This window comes from Anolis sagrei, chromosome 10 (assembly GCF_037176765.1).
Source record: "Anolis sagrei isolate rAnoSag1 chromosome 10, rAnoSag1.mat, whole genome shotgun sequence".
NCBI lineage: Eukaryota > Metazoa > Chordata > Lepidosauria > Squamata > Dactyloidae > Anolis > Anolis sagrei.
In genome coordinates, this window is record NC_090030.1 from 11794610 (window position 1) to 11815590 (window position 20981).

A 20981-nucleotide genomic window follows, 5' to 3' on the forward strand; every position below is an offset into this window, starting at 1 on the left:
ATTGTTTCAAAATTGTTTCGTAATTTCCGAAATTTCGTAAATATCGAACTTTTTTAAAGAAAAATTTCGGAATTCTTTTAAATAACAAAACGGAAAACCCCCCTAAAAACGAATCGAGTTTAGAAACAAATTTTTCCGTGGTTGGACAGCCCTAGTATTTAGGGTAGTTTTCCCCAATACTTTCTCTCCCTGAGATGAAGCAAAAACTAGAGAGCTTGTTTTTGGATGCTCTACTATAATTTAGGGTAGTTTCCCTGATACTTTCTCTCTGGGGTGAAGCAGAAACTAGAGAGAACACGTTTTTGGATGCTCTGCTATAATTTAGGGTAGTTTCCTCGATACTTTCTCTCTCTGGGTGAAGCAAAAACAAAGAGAGAGCTTGTTTTTGGATGCTCTGCTAGTATTTAGGGTAATTTTCCCTAATACTTTCTCTGGGGTGAAGCAAAAACTGGAGAGAGAGCTCATTTTTGGATGTTATGCTACAATTTAGGTAGTTTCCCCAATACTTTCTCTTTCTGAGGTGAAGCAAAAACCAGAGAGATCTCATTTTTGGATGCCCTGCTATAATTTAGGGTAGTTTTCCCTAATATCTTCTCTCTCCAAGGTGAAGCAAAAACTAGAGAGCTAGTTTTTGATGCTCTGCTATACTTTAGGGTAGTTTTCCCCAATACTTTCTCTGTGGTGAAGCAAAAACTAGAGAGAGAGCTCATTTTTTGGATGTTCCTCTAATACTTTCTCTGGGGTGAAGCAAAAACTAGAGAGAGAGCTCATTTTTTGGATGTTCCTCTAATACTTTCTCTGGGGTGAAGCAAAAACTAGAGAGAGAGCTCATTTTTTGGATGTTCCTCTAATACTTTCTCTGGGGTGAAGCAAAATCTAGAAAGAGCTCATTTTTTGATGCCCTGCTATAATTTAGGGTAGTTTTCCCTAATACTTTTTCTCTCTGAGGTGAAACAAAAACTAGAGAGCTCCTGTGTCTTTCTTTCGTTGGTTGTAAGGAGGAATAAATGCCCCAAAGGTCATGCCTAGTCTTGGAAGCTGAGCAGGGTCAGCGCTGGCTAGGGATTGGATGGGATCCCTGGCCCTATTTCAGAGGAAGAGACTGCCAAAACCTCCTCATGAATTCCTCCCAGAATTCATGGTTGGATTTGCCATAAGGCAACATAAAGAGGGAATTTTCAGCAGGCGTTGCTTGTTACCTAGTTGAGCAACAAAGACTTATGGAATTTCCTCTGCTGTACAGCCATTGGAGGCCTGGCAATATTGGATCGCAGGGAGCTAGAATAACAGAATCCCATAATCGGGTAGAGACGCTAGTATCATATTGAAGACGATGTAAAAGTTTAAAGAAGAAGTCACTACCATAGTCTTAAGAGAAACATTTATTAGAGGGTTGCAAGATCGTGTGAAATATAAAGTCCCTTATAAAACACTCACATTAGCAGCTCGCTAGCCATCCCTTTCCCATCGTCTTCCACAGTCACCTGCTTGGACACTACTTCCAACTGCATTATTGGTGCTACTTTGCGGATAAGATGATCTGCTCTAAAAGTTTCGTAAAGTTCGGCCGGGAGGGAATTCACAGCTACGGAAACATTGACAATTGGGCCAAATCCGGTCGTCATTACATTAAGCTCATCATATATTTAAGACGCCGAAACTAGTCCGGCATCATCAAAATACTAAACATAAAAGCTTGAGGAGTACCTGTGCTTTGATATTACAACTAAATATCACAAAAACAAAAGAAAAGAGGGAGGGGGGAAAGGTCGCCAGGTCAGCTTTAAGGAAGGTTTCCAAATATACATACAAGTTCAATACAGTAATTGCACAAAATGGAAAAAAGAAAGCAATATTAGCGGCTTATGATTACCAAGGTTAAAGTTTACATGCTACACACATAAAGTTCAAATAAATCTTAGAAGTTCCGATGTGTGTTTTTTTTTCTTTTACAGGAGAAAGAAACCAAGTGCAGAACAATTTTACAAATCTAAGCAAAAATGTGCAAACCAGAGATCAGCGCATGAGTTTTCACCATGTTGTGAGGAAGTCAGGTGAGGATTAACATGAGTATGCAGGAGCCGGGTGCATGTGCTTTTGAATCATAAACCAAGTCTGAAATAGACATTCAAGGTGACTACTCTCAAGGGTATCTCATCGTTAAGGACTAGCAAGTTTCCATTTACAATAAGTATCTGGAAAATTCAACAGCACCTGGGAGCCAAAGGAAAAGCGATGGAGATTTTGGGTGTTTGCCCTTTTTTTGTGTGTCTTTAAAATCTAAGCAATTCACAAAATGAAAAAAAAGCATAAGGCTTTTGATTATCACTGCACATTTTTAATTCTGAAGTTTTTTTAAGATGTAAAGCTTGGACTTCGTAATGAAGATGCGCGATTGTCAGTCTCCGCCCGGAAATGCTTTCACTGCTGGCAGATCTTGGTCTCCACGACAAACATGTTCTCAAAGTGCCGGATTGAATGGCACTTCTCAGCCGAACGTTTCTGGAGGCCTGGAGGGAGGAGGAAAAGGCCAGAACGGCCGTTAATTTAAATTAAACCACTAATGATAATAGTAACATATAATAATGACACTTTATTTGTATTTATTATTATTTATTTACGATATTTATTTACGATATATATATATACACACACACAATATATATTATATTATTAGCATAGTACAACATCAGTATTATATATTACTATATTGTACTATACCATTATATTGTAATATTATTAGTAATATTATTAGTAATATTACATGTAATATAATATATATAATTATAATATATTATTATTATATTGTATTATACCCTATCTCTCCAGGGGGACTCAGGGCAGATCACAGTACACAAACACGGCAAACACTCAATGCCATTTGGACAGGCAGGACAGAAACAGACAGAAAGGAGGTATGTTGTGTCGACTTTTAGCTTTTTGGTGCCTTGGAGATTGTGCTGTCGCTCCATCCTCTATGACGAACAGCTATCAGGACTTCCTCCTTCCTTTTGTTCACAGCACATTTTCTGATTCTTTTCTTTTATGGTGTTGTAAAATACCTCCCCTGTTTTTTAGCAGTACCTAATTTCCCTACTTACAGTTCTGTTTTTGAACTGCTCAGGTAAACAGTGAGCTGGGCTGACAGTTGGGTGATCACGTCGACCCAGGGCTTCGAACTGGCAACCTTTTTTGGTTGGTAGATCTTATCACTGGTGATTTACCAGCTGTTTGAAAGCTCGGCTTGGAGTGAGATGTTTTCTCACTCTCCCTGGAAGGCTTTTAATGGCCCATGGCTTCTTAAACTGTGGGTGCCGTCCCCAAATGGGGTCCCCATAGCCTGCCCCTTCAGGCATTTACTGCCCTTCCTTCTTCCCAATCGTATCCCTTTGGTTGAAGGAATTCTGTTTTTTTCGAAGGATTTTTGCCTTTATATTCCTGAGGAATTAGGCTTGCAATAGGATGGGCCCTCTTCACCCACAAACTCAACCTTCCACAGCTTAAATATCTATTATCTCAAACTCCTGACTGTGCTATTTTAAATAAGGAACATTGTTTTAGTACTCTCTTGTATCTCATGGGATACAAGGCAAAGATATCTCCATCTCATCCCCTGTTTGGGTACAGCACGTCAACGACTTAAATCAAGAAATAGTTTTCTAAGATCTACAGAGACACTCGCTGGAACACCTCAGCAAGCAAGAGTCCAAAAGTGGCAGGCTCAAACCCAGAACCTCAATCAATGGCTGATACCAAATGAGAGACTCCCCCTGGGCACACAGAAGACTGGGTGACTTGGAAGGCGTTGAACAGACTGCGCTCTGGCACCACGAGATGCAGAGCCAACCTACAGAAGTGGGGCTACAAAGTGGAATCCACAACATGCGAGTGTGGAGAGGAGCAAACAACTGACCACCTGCTGCAATGCAACCTGAGCCCTGCCACATGCACAATGGAGGACCTTCTTGTAGCAACACCAGAGGCACTCCAAGAGGCCAGATACTGGTCAAAGGACATTTAATCAACTACCAAACTCACAAATTTTGTATTTTGTTTGTTTGTTTGCTTTGTTCTGTTAGAAATGTAATATAATTGACTGGTTGCCCTGACACGACAAATAAATAAAATCTCATGGGATTTAAGTATTCATTAGTTTGGGTATCCACTACAGGCCCTGGAACCAAACTAAACAGATACTTAAGGCCACTGTATGTTACTTAAGGGGATTTTTATGAACTTGGAAGTTAGCCAAGCCCTAACTGTTATTGTTGTGGTACAATTGGTCAACATCCATGGATTTAACCATCCCATATTACAAAAAATTGATTTGTTCACCCATTTTAATATGCATGTCCAGGGTCACTTGCAAATGCATTGGCCAAAAGAGGTGGCAAGTGAAAAACATTTTAAAAGCCCTGTTATAGGCAACACTGTGAATGTAACTACACTATTAACCTGCCAATTCTTTGTCCAGGAAAAACTCCCTTCTGTAAGAAGTCAGTGGTCTTTCCCCAACACAGAATGGTCCATAATCTTACCACATTCTTATTCAAAACGTCATGAGAACAGTGTTCCCCCCAACAATAATCAGAAAAGCAAAAGAAATGCACACATTGCTATCTCTAACACACAAAACATGGAAAAACTCTGGTCAAGAAAAATTAAGTTGAAATTTTGCAACTCAAACGTTCCAATATTTCCAGGTTTGAACATGGTTAACCTCTTGTTATACCAAAAATTTGATTTCTGACTTTTCACTGCTTTGATCCAATGTTTCAGGCTCAAGAGCCATCTATTTTCCGAAATGCATGTTTAGATGATAAACCTTCTGCATTATGAAATATCCTCCTCAAATCGCGTTTACTGCCAAATCACAAACTCACCATTTATCTTCTCTCGGCGTTGAAGTCTGAAGGTTTCCTTTCCTACACAGAGCTGATAAATGAAGATGCCCAGATCTGAAACATTATCGATCTCTTCTGTCACGACCATTTCCTCACGAACAAGGTAAGTCTGAGGCAAATATGAACCAGTCTGCAAAGAGGGGGAAAAAAAACCATAAATGTGATTACTTGTAAGTATGTCACATTTGAAAAGCAATGGCAGGGAGCAGAATCTTCTAATTCAAAAGAGGGGTGATAAACAACTTGGCTCTGATGTCTTTTCTCCATTCAGATATGACCCTGCACTTGTCAATGCATATTGGCAGGCCTTATTTTTCAGGAAACAAAGTGTTCATGTCCATTTGGGACACCAGAAATGCCCCCAGTGAAGCAATGGGTTAAAGCCTTGTGCCAGCAGGACAGCTGACTGAAAGGTCAATGGTTCAAATCTGGGGAGCGGGGTGAGCTCCTGTCTGTCAGCTCCAGCTTCTTGTGTGGGGACATGAGAGAAGCTTCCCACAGGATGATAAAACATATGGGCATCCCCTGGGCAACGTTCTTGCAGACGGCCAATTCTCTCACACCAGAAGCGACTTGCAGTTTCTCAAGTCACTCCTGACAAGAAACAAAACAAAACAAACAACCAGAAATGCATAGCTAATATCAATGGGGAAGAAATATCTGTTCCAGGACATGACTATCCATTCCCAGTTCAGCCACTAAACAATTCTGGCAATGTCTTGTATCACAATAAGAGCTTTCTAAAGACACAGTTCATCTGGCCTTTTTGGTTACAGTCAATGGGTCACTGGAACTATATTTAGCAGCTCATACAGTTTAATGGAGACTGTAAAAACACCAAAAAAAAGGAACAAATATGAGTCAATTTTTGTTATTTTAAAACTCTTGTTTCTACATTGTGTTTCCTCAGAAGGAAGTCTGGTTTCTGACTTATTGCAGCAACATTTCAAAAACCACAAAGCCGGTATCTCTCTTAGCAGCTGTAAACCAATCACAATATTTAATCTGTTGCTGTGCCCGTCATGTAAGCTATTTATTTAAAAGAGGCCAGAGAAACCCATACCCCAATGGGAATCATTATCAGTTTTAGTCTACTGCAAAACAGTTTAAGACGCAACAGGACATAGAGTTCTTCAGATAGTTTTCCTAGATAGCTTTTCGCAACATGCCAGATCTAGAATCTGCCTTGTTAAAAATACACTCAATTCTCAGTACAATTCTTTTTCACTTCCCTCATGTACAAAGTCCCATAGTCCTCCAATAGTCAAAAATTACAACCTCAGAAAAGTAAAGATACTCTTTATATTAGGCAAGCGGATATTTATAAATTACTTCCCACAATTTATTTTGGAAACTCTAAACTGTTACTTTTTGTATCATTCAAAATAAGCACCTTTTGTTTCCTTTGAGGGAATTTTGTAACTTTTGGATACAGAGCCTATTCTTTGTTATAACTCTGAAGCTGAGCAAATCTGGCCAATTTTGAAGTTTCCAGGGACACCCTCAAAGAAGGCACTGATACAGGAATGATATCAAATCGTCAAGGACAAGAACTGTCTCTTCCCATGCTAAACTGTGATAAATGAATACACACCGCTAATTTTGCAAAAAGATCAATCAGGTTCCGTGGGGGCATAACAATGGAGGTATTCAGAGGGATCACGTAGCAGTTGCCCAGCTGCAAGTCAAGGTAGGCAGTAAGGAGCTGTAAAAAGACAAAAAGAAATCTCAGTACACGGACTGCAAACTAATTTATGGCTATTGTTTTTAAATTCCATCTAAAGTGCATTTGGTGTTTTACATATTGGTTTAAACAGATTATGGAAGCAACTGGAAGCGCAAAGACATTTGAAGAGTTGTGTTGTATCCGGACATCCCTTTCCTGCAACAGGAAGCATTCTCCGCCACCAGCATTCCTTCTGCGGCAGGAAACAGCTTCCTCTGATACGGGGAACATGGGAAAATGTTCCTGGTCAAATGGGGACAATGGCTGCTTTCAAAAACTGCAGTTTTGGTTAAAAGAAGCCATGAAGGATTTCAAAATAATGATCTCCTAATCAGAACAGTTTACGCTGAAAGCAGGTTCTCACATAGCAATAACATGCACATTTTTATGAGTTACTGTATATATAGTTGAATACAAGCTGAGTTTTTCAGCACTTTTTTAGGCTGAAAAGGCCCCCTTCAGCTAATACTTGAGTTGATTATTTATTATTTTACTTTGTTATTATTTTATCTTTTTATTATTACTACATTTATTATTTTACTCTATTATTATATTTACTACATTTACATTATTTTTATCATTTTATTACATTTAATATTTTACTCTATTATTACATTTATTCTTTTACATTATAATTATTACATTTATTATTTTACTCAATTATTACTGTTATTATTACATTTCAATTATTTTATTAATAATTATTATTTTATTACATTTTTATTATTGGAAGGATACATAGGCACATTTACATTGAAGGTTACAATGTAAATGTGCCTATGTATCCTTCCAATGGCTTTTTATTGTATTAATGTAATGTTTTAATTGTTATAATTATTGTTACTATGTATTTTATTGTGTGAATTGTAGGCATCAACGTATGCCAGTTGGAAGCCGCCCTGAGTCTCCCTTAGGGGGTTGAGAAGGGCGGGGTAGAAGTACCCGAAATAAATAAATAAATAATGATGTAATCAGAGTTGGACAGTCTTATCTTACAGTTTTATGTAAATACTCAAATACATTTAATCTATGGGTGCCTCAATCTATTTTTATTTTAAAATTTACCAGTAGCTGCTGTATTTCCAACCCTCGGCTTATACTCAAGTCAATACGTTCTCCCAGTTTTTTTTGGTGGTAAAATTAGGTGCCTCAGCTTATATTCGGGTTGGCTTATACTCGAGTATATATGGTACCGAACGGAACATAAGGCATCAAACAACAAACTCACCCTGTCAAAATCATGAACTATCGCTGCAGGATCGCTGTCTGAGAATTTGGGAACGGGAACATCGATGATGGCAATGTTATCGGACTCACGGATGTCAGCTTCCTCGGCGATGGGCAGGAAATACGGCTCTCCCGCACGTTCCTGGTTGTCCTCTCCTACGTAGCACATTTGCCCCCGGAACACTTTGTGCTACAAATAAAAGGAAACCGTTTTAAGGCTGGAATAATGGGCACAAAGGGGCTAATAACTCACAGTTGGCTATTGCACCCAAACAATTCTTCATCTATTTACTGCTGAAGGGGGAGGAAAATTTGAAAGACTAGCCGTGGCTGCAGTAAGTGCCAGTCTGTTTCTCTCTCAAAAAACAGGGTGACACTGCAGACTCCCTGCAGATAAAGCCTCAGGCTAAGTTTTTCTCCCCACCATATGTCCTGGGCCCTCCACAAATGAGACAGAGAAGACATCTTGACATTAAAAAGCTGCAGCAAATTGAATGACTTTAGGAATATTATCACTTCTACATTGTTATCTGAATTAAATGAGTGATGTGATGCAAACAAGGGCTAATATTGTATTTGCTATTTACTGCAGCTGAAACAACTCAGATCTGCAACGTAATATAAAATATCAAGATTTATTCAAAGCAATGATTCTTATAATATCAATAAAAATATTTAATAAGAAAAAGACAGATCTGCAACTGAAATTGAAAAACTGTAGCTTTTGATAGCAGGCTTGAAAGAAAGTAAGAATGGGGGTATTTCACAAATTTTATAAGAAGAAACAAATGTACAAGGCATTTCACAAAGCATTTTTATCCAATCTTTTCATCTCATCCGATGTACCTAATAAGGTTTGCAGCAGTAATAAACCCATTTTTAAAACGTAGAGGGTAAGTAACTCATTTATCTTGTCAAACTGAATACGCTGACTTTTCATATTTCCATGCCTGGTGGCACTGAGAAAAAAGGATAGTGAATTTATCACAAGCAGCGATTACTTTTACAGTAATTCAAGGAATTTCCTAGCTTAAAGCTTTGTTGAATAAACTTTTGTCACCAAGATGAAAACTTTCAAATATGCTCCTGAATGTGCTCACAACAGCAAACATTCAATGTCCAAAGTGATAACTGCAACAGATAGAAACACGTGGAGTCATGGATGACTGTTCCTAATGATAAAAAGCCTCTTTTACATGAATATTGCTTTATCTAAAACTATGTTTAAAAATTATGTAACTCATGATTCAGCATATTTATGCTTACATAAATGCTATATTTGGGTGAGTTTTTCCCCTAGTTGTTCTGATGGATGAAAAATATCTAGAACATACTTCCTTAAGAACCTATGAACTGGTTCCTAACTTGGCCATAGTCAACAAACTATTCCAGGCTCTCCTTAGCAATAGACTAATGTACTGACATTAACAAGCAGTAAAGGCATCCCAAAGAAAAGAGAAACCAAGAGAAAGAGAAACCAAGGGCCAGAAATAGAGTTCTCTCTTCTCAGAAACACATCCCCTCCCTTGCACGAAACATGGATATATAGCTGCTTTTAAGTGTCACGGTTCTTCACTGCCAAAGCTTTTGGATGCAAGTTTGATGTTTATGCCCACACTCCAAGTCAATTGTATGTCATGCATGGACTATATCGCTTTGAAATGTTTGTGTTTGCTTTGCCAACTTTATTCCGGCAAAATAAAAAAGTCCAATCTTTCCATTTACCCTTGGCATGAAGTACTTGTAGATGCATGCTCCACCAACCACCACTCCTGCTAAAATGAATGCAAGGCCCAAGAGTGTCAGAAGACACCTTCCAGATGAATTTTCATGGCCGTGTGTCGCAACTTCTGGATCCTGGGAAGGGGAGAGAAAGAGAATATCCTTAAGTACTTTGTGGTCTTGGAAACAAGATTTTCTTTCGTTACTCCTGATATTGAATTAGGAGGGTAACATTGTTCCTCGGGGAAAAAGGTACTGTACTAGGAAGGTCTTGACATAAGCATCTCTCAGTAATAATTCTGAACAAAAATATCATTTCACATCCCTTTCAAATATTATAGCTGAATAAGAATCCCTCACCAATTTTCAGAATTATGCGAGTTTAATCTTCCTTCTAAGCCACTAAAATATTTCTGCTATTTTAACCATCCTTTAGCACACTTATGGTTATGACTCATGCTGCCCACTTTCAAGTTTATTTTTAAAGCCTTTCTCTTCAACAACACAAGGATGCTAGCAGCATAAAATGTAAGTTACAGAGAAAAATGTACTATATTGTGGAACATTTGGTTGGGGGACTTCACAAATGTAATTCCAAGGGCTGTCTATAGTAACTGCTCCTCTCCTGAGTTTTCTTATCAATGAAATTTGGTTTCCCCCACAATTCAAGGTCTTAACATCCCTCTTTTTATAGAACAAAAAGCTATTTAGATTAGTGCAAAACACATGACCTAGAATGTTCAGCGGATACATTTATTCAGTTTGAGGATTCAAGCACAACTTTGCTCTAACACTTGAGTTATACTCAGGGTATTAAATTATGTTTACATGAGTAAATTAGATTTTCATTCACACCAATTTAACAGTCAGAAGCACCCTAAAACCTATCCAACAAACAGTGAAATCGCAAATCTCCATGAAAAGTGAAGCAGGAAATCCCTATCTATCCACACACAGGTTTGGAAGAGGAACATCATCACGAGGTGGAGAAAAAGATGTGTCAGCACCAGAGTCAGAATAAATTCTGTTATGCAAAAATAATCTGGTGCTTTCCAGAATCCAAAACAAACCACTCAAAGAGCTATGAGTGTCAGCAAACAATACTAGAGATTTTGGCTTGAGAAAAAATATCCAGTGCAAAAAAATTAACCACCAAAATACATGCAAATATAACCAGCTAGTTGCCTAGATAGATAAAACCCTAATATATTCCTTAATATGTTTTTCTTCACCTTCTGCATGGATATGTAAAAACAGGAAACTTTCATCTATCAGCTTAACCAAAAACCTTGTCATTTGATGCTTACATGTAGAAATCCAAGATGCCTTTTACGGCTTTAAATATGCCACTCAGCTAAAAGCAAACAACTGGGAGACATCAAGAGCAAGCTTCAAGAGTCAGGCTGAAACCTGCCCAGAGACTCTGAACTTAGGAAGAGCAAAGAGCTAGCTAGCTGTACAAGCAAAAACAGACGGCTCTCACATTTCAGAAGGAATTTCAAAAACTGCTAATTTATTTTTCTATCAGCATTTGAAACAAATATCCTTGCACTCCTGTGATATTTTGTGTGTGTGTGTCAGGAGTGACTTGAGAAACTGCAAGTCGCTTCTGGTGTGAGATAATTGACGTTTACAAGGATGTTCAGGGGACGCCCGGATGTTTTACCATCCTGTGGGAGACTTCTCTCATGTCCCACATGAGAAGCTTGAGCTGACAGAAGGGAGCTCACCCCGCCCCCCGGATTCAAACTGCTAACCTTTTGGTCAGCAGTCCTGTCAGCACAAAGGTTTAACCCATTGCACTACCGGGGGCTCCTCATCACTCCTGAACAGTATGTACACCAAAAACTGTGTACATGTCATTTAAACTGAAGTCTTCTTGAAGTACTTTTTTATTTCAAAAACTGCATTCATTAGTCAAAGGGACATGGCAGATTATAGCCTATGCTTGATGTATTCTGAGGTGCAACTCTGAAGTCACATATATAACACTCCAAGTTGAAAAAAAACTGTAGAATTTATTAAAATTGATTTTTAGCCTCCCCTTCTAACAAGAACTCCAACAAATAATATTTTTCTATAAACAAGAGCTATGAAGCCAGACACCATGAACATTCTTTTGAACATGTTTGAGATAAGTAGCGAAGTGGCCAGGTGTCATTCTATGTTTTAGTAAGCCTTTAAACCTTCTATCTATCTGGAAGAAGAAGGAAGCAGTAAACATAAGCTTTGCTCATGTGCAATAAAAGGTTGTTCAAACATTAACCTATACAGGAATCTCAGTAAACAAAGCTTTAGACAAGTCTTTTTTGCACTACCCCCTCCATGCCTTTCTTCCCTTTCCCCTTGTAGTTAGGTTTTTAAGCAGAATAAAGACTGGGAGAATAGTGAAGAAGAGCAGAAAAAATGCACAGTGTCAGGTTGCAGCAGTATGTCTGCAGTGAGCTCTGAAAGAATGGGATTATGCTCTAACTAAGCCTATGTATTTAGTGTCTCTCTCTGTAACAGGCATGGGCAAACTTTGGCCCTCCAGGTGTTTTGGACTTCAACTTCCACAATTCCTAACAGCCGGTAGGCTGTTAGGAATTGTGGGAGTTGAAGTCCAAAACACCTGGAGGACCAAAGTTTGCCCATGCCTACCCTATATATCATGTATATGCCTAGAAATGTTTGTCAAAAAACCAATGTAGAAGACAGATAAGCCTGTCTCAACTGCTATTCCCGAGCATGTAAAAAACAACCCATTGTATGTTTGGCCACTAAAATGGAAACCATAATGAAAATGGAAGCTGCTACAAGGAGAAAGAAACAATTCTGGGTGCTCTTTGGAAGAATACTCTCTAGAACGGTCATAAGGTTTTTGTTTACTTCTGCAAGTCTTGCTTAAGCCAGTTGCTTCATATCTTGCATGCATTTTGTTACATTGGAATAAAAAGTTTGCTAAACATTCTTTTTTTGATGTGGCAACCTATTCCTGTTCTTTTCATGTTATTTCTGCTTTTGATACTCTCCCCCTTTTTGATTTTGTTAAAGCAATGTGCAGGAAGACATCTACTTTGTTAACCTCACATATTATGTTTACAAGACCACAAATTATATAAGCATTATCAATTTGTCGTTCATGATTCCTTTTCTTAATAATTCAGCAAAATTATCATGATAATGGCCCAGTACATAAGTGTTCTCTGGCTCGTGACTCTGGCATGTCAAAAAGCGAAAAGGCTGAGTCCAGGTTAAAATATTATGCCAAACAAGCTATGTATGGAAAGCTTCTAACTTGTTCGGCTGTTCCAACTGGCAAGAGGAACAAGGCAAAAATGATCCAAGCAACATGCCCCAACAGGCCTTTTAACTTTTGAAAAAAAAATTCTAACTTACTGTACACACAGCTGAATGTCATTATCAAGAGCCAGATAGGTATTTCCATTCCTGATATGCCTGCTTAATAGAGGATGTTAAACTAAACTCTATAGCAGCGTTTCCCAACCTAGGGGTTGGGACTCCTGGAGGGGTCACGAGGGGGTGTCAGAGGGGTCACTAAGGACAATCAGAAAGCACAGTATTTTCTGTTGGTCATGGAGGTTCTGTGTAGGAAGTTTGGCCAAATTCTATCATTGGTGGAGTTCAGAATGCTCTTCAATTGTAGGTGAACTATAAATCCCAGCAACTACAGCTCCCAAATGTCAAAGTCTATTTTCCCCAAACTCCACCAGTGTTCACTTTTGGGCATATTGAGTATTCGTGCCAAGTTTGGTCCAGATCCATCACTGTTTGGCTCTGCAGTGCTCTCTGGATGTAGGTGAACTACAACTCCAAAACTCAATGCCCACCAAACCCTTCCAGGATTTTTTGTTGGTCATGGAGTTCTGTGAGCCAAGTTTGGTTCAGTTCCATCACTGGTGGAGACCAGCATGCTCTTTGATTCTAGGTGAACTATAAATCCCAGCAACTACAACTCCCAAATGACAAAATCACACACACACACCCCCAACCCCACCAGTAGTCAAATTTGGGCATATTGGGTATTTGTGCCAAATTTGGTCCAGTGAATGGAAATACATCCTGCATATCAGATATTTACAATTCATAACAGGAGCAAAATTACAGTTATGAAATAGCAAAAAAAATATTATGGTGGAGGGTCACCACAACATGAGGAAGTATATGAAGGGGTCATGGCATTCAGAAGACAGAAACGCTGCTCTATAGGAATTGGCCAACCAATTCATTTCCCCAAATGTATGTCCACAAAACTTCATCCCAGTACTAATGGCACCATTCATGTATGAATACAAGTACCTGCCTTCTTCCTAGTCAGATGTGAATCTATCTTGCCCAGTGCTGCCTATTCTAAAGCTCAAATTTCATGTGACAGTGTACACCCATATCTTCAAACACAGTTCTGTACTAATCCTGCCTATAAGTGGAATAGCTGCACACTGTTTAAATATCACGGGCAAGTATGGTTAGTACACATTAGCCAGCATCAGAACATGGCAGGGGGTAGAATCATGTAGGCCACATCTGAAGACACTGGTCTGCTACCTTGACAGATAGGCCAGAGCTGACTGGCAGAAACTTTCCAAGGGCAGACATCTTTTTCAGGTCTTCTACAACAGATTAGTTGACTGGACATCTGGGAACCTCATACATACAAAGCACATCCTTGGCTACTGATCTGTAGCTTTCACCCTTTAAATCATGCATTCACAGTATATGAACTGCGAAGTCAATTCATGGCAATTGATTTGGCTAATAAAATTGCAAGAGTGAAATGGAAAATGCTGAAAAACAAGCCTCCCACATCGTAGCTGGAAAAAGAAAAGCAGAGTTCATGGACATCTTGGCTCAGGGCAAAATCATTGGACTTAAAATGAAACTGATTAAGGACAAAGGAAACATCTGTAACAACAAATAAATCAGCCTCGCATTTGAACACGTTGACGGGAGTATGGGTGCAGCATGCTACTGCTCAGGCTGCCAGACAGGAAACCTGGCAAGATTGTCTAAGCAAAGTCTTGTTGGGTGAGGTATTTTATTATGTTCTGTTATGGGAAATCTTGGGTGTGCTGTAGAGCAGGCTTCCATGAAAATGTTTTAGGGCCATGATTTAAGACACAAATCTATCTATGATTGTTAACCTTCACTGTCTTAAAAGGTATTCGTGTGGACATAGTTCCAGTCTTAAATTCAGGAATGACTGGTTTCTACTGGAACTAAACCACAGGTACAATCTGCTTGTGCCTTTTCTTACATGTATACATGCAATGAAGCGTAACAGGCTCACACATAACAAAGCATATTATATGTGAGCATAACAGGCTCACACGTTACAGTGCAAGAAGCAGTCCTTTGGCCTTGAGAAAGATAGGGGGACATTCAACATGTTATAACATGTGTGCATAAGCATACAGTCCCTCCAAACATGCAGACCCAGTGCAGTTGTTTGAGATAATTTCCAAATACAGAAACATGTATACTATCAACAAAGCAGCTTCTCCTTTTTTAAAACTGAAAGGAGGCCCCACACAGGAAACCGGCACAGGAAACCAATCTAATTTCAGCTTCCACCATCTTTCTATATCAGGCTCAGCCGTGGAGTGAAAACAACATTGTGCATATGCAGAGTGCTGTCTTAAGGATTCAAGCAAAGCAGACAATTTCCATGCAGGCTTACTCCACAGCATTGAAAAAAATGCCCCCAAACTCATTACAAAAAGATCTCTCAAATGTCAAGGAAATGCATGCAGAACTTTCTGGTACAAAACTCCCGTCTCTATTTGAGCTTCAGGTGAATACCAGACACAAAACCACCCGAAACTCTACAAAAAAATGATCCAATCAAGCAGATCTCTTTTCTTCCACTGGCATGTATGGACCCAAATGTAGGTCATTCTATTGACCCCAGATAAGCTGCCGTATTCTTTGTTGGTTTAAAAGACATGGGTAATAAGGTGCACCACAGGGTAAGGATTTCTTTCTGTGCAAGTACTAAAAATACAAAAGCTGCCGAATTTTTAAAAGACAGGAAAGATGCAGATACTCCCAAAGCAGAGACCAAAATCAAAATGAGAAGAACTGCAATTCTTTTACTTAAAAGTCACCCTGGAAAACAGCTTGGAAATCGTGTATTTACATAACAGCAATCCCACACAGGGCCACCTGACTGCATTGGAGCGACTTATCTGTGGGCCTCAGCTCCAAAAACAAATGGTCTTCCTAGGCCCCTTCCACACAGCTGTATAAAATCTACATTGAACTGGATTATATGGCAGTGTGGACTCAGATAGCTCAGTTCAAAGCAGATATTGTGGATTATCTGCCTTGATATTCTGGGTTATATGGCTGTGTGGATGGGCCCTTTTAGTGTACTTTCTTTTGAGGACTATTTTATAGCTGGATAGGGGACCATTTGTAAGATACTGTGGCTGCATCTTCTTTTAAAAGGCCTCCCCGCACCCCAAGAAATAAGTGTGAATGTAAATCCCCTTGTTTTTAAGTAAGGCCTGTAGTGTGTTAGAAGGCAGATCTGGAAGTAAAAGGTCTCAAGTTCAACATCGCCAAGCAGGACTGGCCAACAATCCTAGTGGTTTTGTCTTCTGATCCAGTTCTGTCATAGGCAACTTAATTTATTCCTGTTTAACCCTTCTGCTTCCTCATTTTCTTCTTTTGGGGGGCTGTATCAACTACATTAGCCCCCCTGGTGCTCAGCAGGTTAACTGAGATGCTGAACTTGCTGATATAAAAGTTGGCGGTTTGAATCTGGGGAGCAAGGTGAGCTCTTGCTGTTAGGCCCAGCTTCTGACAACCTAGCAGTTTGAAAACATGCAAATGTGAGTAGATCAATAGGTACCGCTTCTGCGGGAAGGTAACAGCACTCCATGCAGTCATGCTGGCCACATGACCTTGGAGGTGTCTAAGGACAACGCCAGCTCTTCTGCTTAGAAAAGGAGATGAGCACCACCCCACAGTCGGACATGACTAGACTTGTTAGGGGAAACCTTTACCTTATCAACTACATGGTGCAGTGATATTTTTCCACTGACACATCATGAAAGACAGATAAATGATCTGCATTGTCTAGAGGGCAATCACAGCAGATGTTTGTGGAAATATTGGAAACCCAGTCTAGAATTTTTGAAAGAGGAAGAAAACCATTGGACAAGTATATGGGTTTTGAGTCATAAGGGACAGATTCAGGAAAAGAGTGATTATATAATCCAGGCATGAGCAATCTTACCAGTTTACTGGCTGTTAGGAATTGTGGGAGTTGAAGTCCAAAACACCTGGAGGGCCCAAGTTTGCCCATGGCTGATACAGACAGTATTGAACTAAGCACCATAACTGCATGATTTGCATTTATGACCTCTGAAAGCTGGAAGTGACGTTCTTAGGCCCCATCTGCCCCGCCACATGAAATCCAAATTATCTGCATTAAGCTGGATTATATGGCAGTGTAGACACACATAATCCAGTTCAAAGCAGATCATATGGATTATCTCCTTTAAAATCTGGGTTACATGGCCGTGTAGAAGGGGTCAGAGTTGTCTCCTCCTCTGGAGATTTTGAAGCAGAGAGTGGATGGCCATCTGCCGGGGATGATTTGATGGTGCTTTTCCTGCCTGGCAGAAAGAAGAGGGTTGGACTGGATGGCCTTTGGGGTACCCTTCCAACTTTGAAATGCTTGGGACAAGAAATATCTCTGTGATGATATTTGCATATCTTGGAGATGGGAGCCAAAACATGATCCTAATAAGAATAATTGGGAAGTGTCCGACGTGTGATCCAATACAACAGCCAACAGAGTGATCTTGTCTGCTGTGAACTCATCTTATGTTTCCAATAATAATAATAATTATTATTATTATTATTATAGACACTTTATATATCACATTTTATGCATATTTTGGAGATGAGACCCAAGGTATAATCCTAATAATAATAATATGCACGCTATATACCACATTTTAGTTATATTTTGGAGATTGGGGGTCAAGGTTTGATCGTAATATTAATATGCACTTTTTGTATCACTTTTTATGCATATTTTTGAATATGGCACCCAAGACATGATCCTAACAATAATTATAATAATGATGATGATGATAATAATAATAAACACTTAATGTATCACATTTTATGCATATTTTGGAGATGGGACCCAGGGTATAATCCTAATAATAATAATATGCATGTTATATACCACATTTTAGGTATATTTTGGAGATGGCGCCCCAAGTTTGATCCTAATATTAATATGCACATTATGTATCACATTTTAGGTATATTTTGGAGATTGGGGGCCAAGGTTTGATCCTAATATTAATATACGCTTTATATATCATATTTCATGCATATTTTGGAGATGGTTCCCAAGACATGATCCTAATAATAACAATAATATTAACAATATACACTTAATGCATCATATTTCATGCATTATTTTGGAGGTGGGACCCAAGGTATGATTCTCCTAATAATAATATACACGTTATATACCACATTTTAAATAATTTTGTGCATGGAATCAAAGCAAAGGAGTGCCATTTTTGTAATATTTCGCCATTCTGGAAAAAGGGATGTTTCATTTTTATATAACCTATTTACCTATCATCCCAATTATCCCCCTTGACAGGCACCTTTTCATGGTCTCTTCTGCATTTATTTCCCTTTGCTCCCGTTTTAAGTGTGCATATATTTAAAAAGAACCCAAAACAGTGCTCAGGAGGAAAAGGAAGGGGGGATGGTGCTTCCTCCTCCGCCATTTTGTGCCCCGAGGGTCTCCTTTCCTGGGGAAGAAGAAGAAGAGGAGGGGGGGGGGGCTGCCCTGGCTGCTCTCCCTCACTCTCCATCCGGGGCTTTTCTGTTTTTCCTCGGTCACAAAATGGCGGCCGGTGGCGCAGGCGAGAGCCTTGGCTGCGTCCCCTCACCTTGTCGGCCACCAGCGCCTCCGCGGCCTCCTTCTTGGGCTCGTCCTTGTGGGCGAAGGGCGACTGGAAGGCGATCTTCACCATGGCGGCGGATGGTCCTCCTCCTCCTCCGCCTCGGGGCTGCAGCTGCGGCTGAAGGAGTTGCTCGTCGACGCCGGCGCTGCTTCTCCTTCTCCCTCCGCCTCCTCCTCCGCCGCCTCCTGTTGCTGCGCAGCGGATTCTCCCTCGGCGAAGGGGAGGAGCCTAAACAAAGGGGAGGAGTTTAGAGCCCGGCCTTCTCGCTCTGCCTTTCCCTCCCTCTCTCGCGTACTGCGCATGCGCAAATGAATCGGCCGCTTTCGCCTCACTCCGCCAGGGAGAACCCAAAAGGGACTGCGCAGGCGCAAATGAATCGGCCGCTTTCGCCTCACTCCGCCGGGGAGCACCCAAAAGGGACTGCGCATGCGCAAATGAATCGGCCGCTTTCGCCTCACTCCGCAGGGAGACCACAAAAGGGAATGCGCATGCGTAAATGAATCCCCTCTTCTCCCACACAATCGGCAGCTTTCGCCTCACTCCGGCCTCTGCCGAGGAGAGCCCGAAAGGGAATGCGCATGCGCAAATGAATCCCCCTCTTCTCCCACACAATCGGCCACTTTCGCCTCACTCCGCCGAGAACTCAAAAGGGAATGCGCATGCGCAAATGAATCCCCCCTCTTCTCCCACACAATCGGCAGCTTTCGCCTCAGTCCGGCTTCTGCCCAAATGGGAATGCGCATGCGCAAATGAATCCCCCTCTTCTCCCACACAATCGGCAGCTTTCGCCTCACTCCGCCAGGGAGAACGCAAAAGGGATTACGCATGCGCAAATGAATCGGCCGCTTTCGCCTCACTCCACAGGGAGAACACAAAAGGGAATGCGCATGCGCAAATGAATCCCCTCTTCTCCCACTCAATCGGCAGCTTTCGCCTCACTCCGGCCTCTGTCCAAAGGAGAATGCGCATGCGCAAATGAATCCCGTCTTCTCCCACTCAATCGGCAGTTTTCGCCTCAGTCCGGCCTCTGCCGAGGGGAGCCCGAAGATAAATGCGCATGCGCAAATTAATCCCGTCTTCTCCCACTCAATCGGTAGCTTTCGCCTCACTCCGGCTTCTGCCAGGGAGAGCACGAAGGGGAATGCGCATGCGCATATGAATCCCCTCTCCCTCTCTATTTCGTCTCACTCCAGCGTATGACAGACCTCCGCTGGGGGAGAACTCGAAAGGAAATGCGCATGCGCAAATGAATTCCTTTACCCCCACCTTCTATCATTCAGGGGAAAAAAATGAAAGGGAGTTAGAGCGCCCTCTGAAGGTTGGGCGCGTCACAATGAAAGAAACAACAACAACAACATTGCTATGTCTTCCAATGGAGAAAATTTAGAGGCTCCTTTCTCTGTCATTTGAAGACCTATCAGGATGAAACTTGGCACACTTGTAGGACACATTTACGACCGTAAGCCTGACAAGTTTCGGAACATTTTGCTCATCCAATGATTTTTTGGAAATTTTTATAAAATTTCTACAAATAACATTTTTGAAAAAAATTAACAAGGCCACTCGCCTAACCTCTCACTGTGGAAGAACATGCGGGTCAAGAATAGGACTCTACAGTCACTTAACATATCCACTGCACTTGGAAGGCCACTAGACTCAGACAAGGGGGATTGCCTAAGTATGTATTGTTGTTCATTCGTTCAGTCGTCTCCGACTCTTCGTGACCTCATGGACCAGCCCATGCCAGAGCTCCCTGTCGGCCGTCACCACCCCCAGCTCCTTCAAGGTCAATCCAGTCACTTCAAGGATGCCATCCATCCATCTTGCCCTTGGTCGGCCCCTCTTCCTTTTTCCTTCCACTTTCCCCAGCATAATTGTCTTCTCTAGGCTTTGCTGTCTCCTCATGATGTGGCCAAAGTACTTCCACTTTGTCTCTAGTCTCCTTCCCTCCAATGAGCAGTCGGGCTTTATTTCCTGGAGGATGGACTGGTTGGATCTTCTCGCGGTCCAAGGCACTCTCAGCACTTTCCTCCAACACCACAGTTCAAAAGCATCGGTCTTCCTTCGCTCAGCCTTCCCTAAGGTCCAGCTCTCACATCCGTAGGTGACTACAGGGAATACCATGGCTTTGACTAGGCGGATCTTTGTTGCCAGTCTGATGTCTCTACTCTTCACTATTTTATCGAGACTGGACATTGCTCTCCTCCCAAGAAGTAAGCGTCTTCTGATTTCCTGACCACAGTCTGCATCTGCAGTCATCTTCCCACCTAGAAATGCAAAGTCTGTCACGGCCTCCACGTTTTCTCCCTCTATTTTCCAGTTGTCAATCATTCTTGTTGCCATGATCTTGGTTTTTTTGACGTTTAGCTGCAACCCGGCTTTTGCACTTTCTTCTTTCACCTTGATTAGAAGGCTCCTCAGCTCCTCCTCGCTTTCGGCCATCAGAGTGGTGTCATC

The 20981-nt window shown here is 40.9% G+C and overlaps 1 protein-coding gene across 1 annotated transcript; it reads right to left on the minus strand.

The window, feature by feature from the left end:
- Positions 1-1364: 1364 nt before the first annotated feature.
- On the minus strand, positions 1365-18789 carry ITM2A (integral membrane protein 2A). Its single transcript, XM_060756310.2, has 6 exons — positions 18510-18789; positions 9583-9714; positions 7859-8047; positions 6499-6609; positions 4884-5034; positions 1365-2510 (listed from the first exon to the last, which is right to left on the minus strand). The coding sequence occupies exons 1-6, from the start codon at positions 18591-18593 to the stop codon at positions 2422-2424; spliced, it is 756 nt and encodes a 251-aa protein (XP_060612293.2). The 5' UTR covers positions 18594-18789; the 3' UTR covers positions 1365-2421.
- Between the last annotated feature and the right edge of the window lie 2192 nt (positions 18790-20981).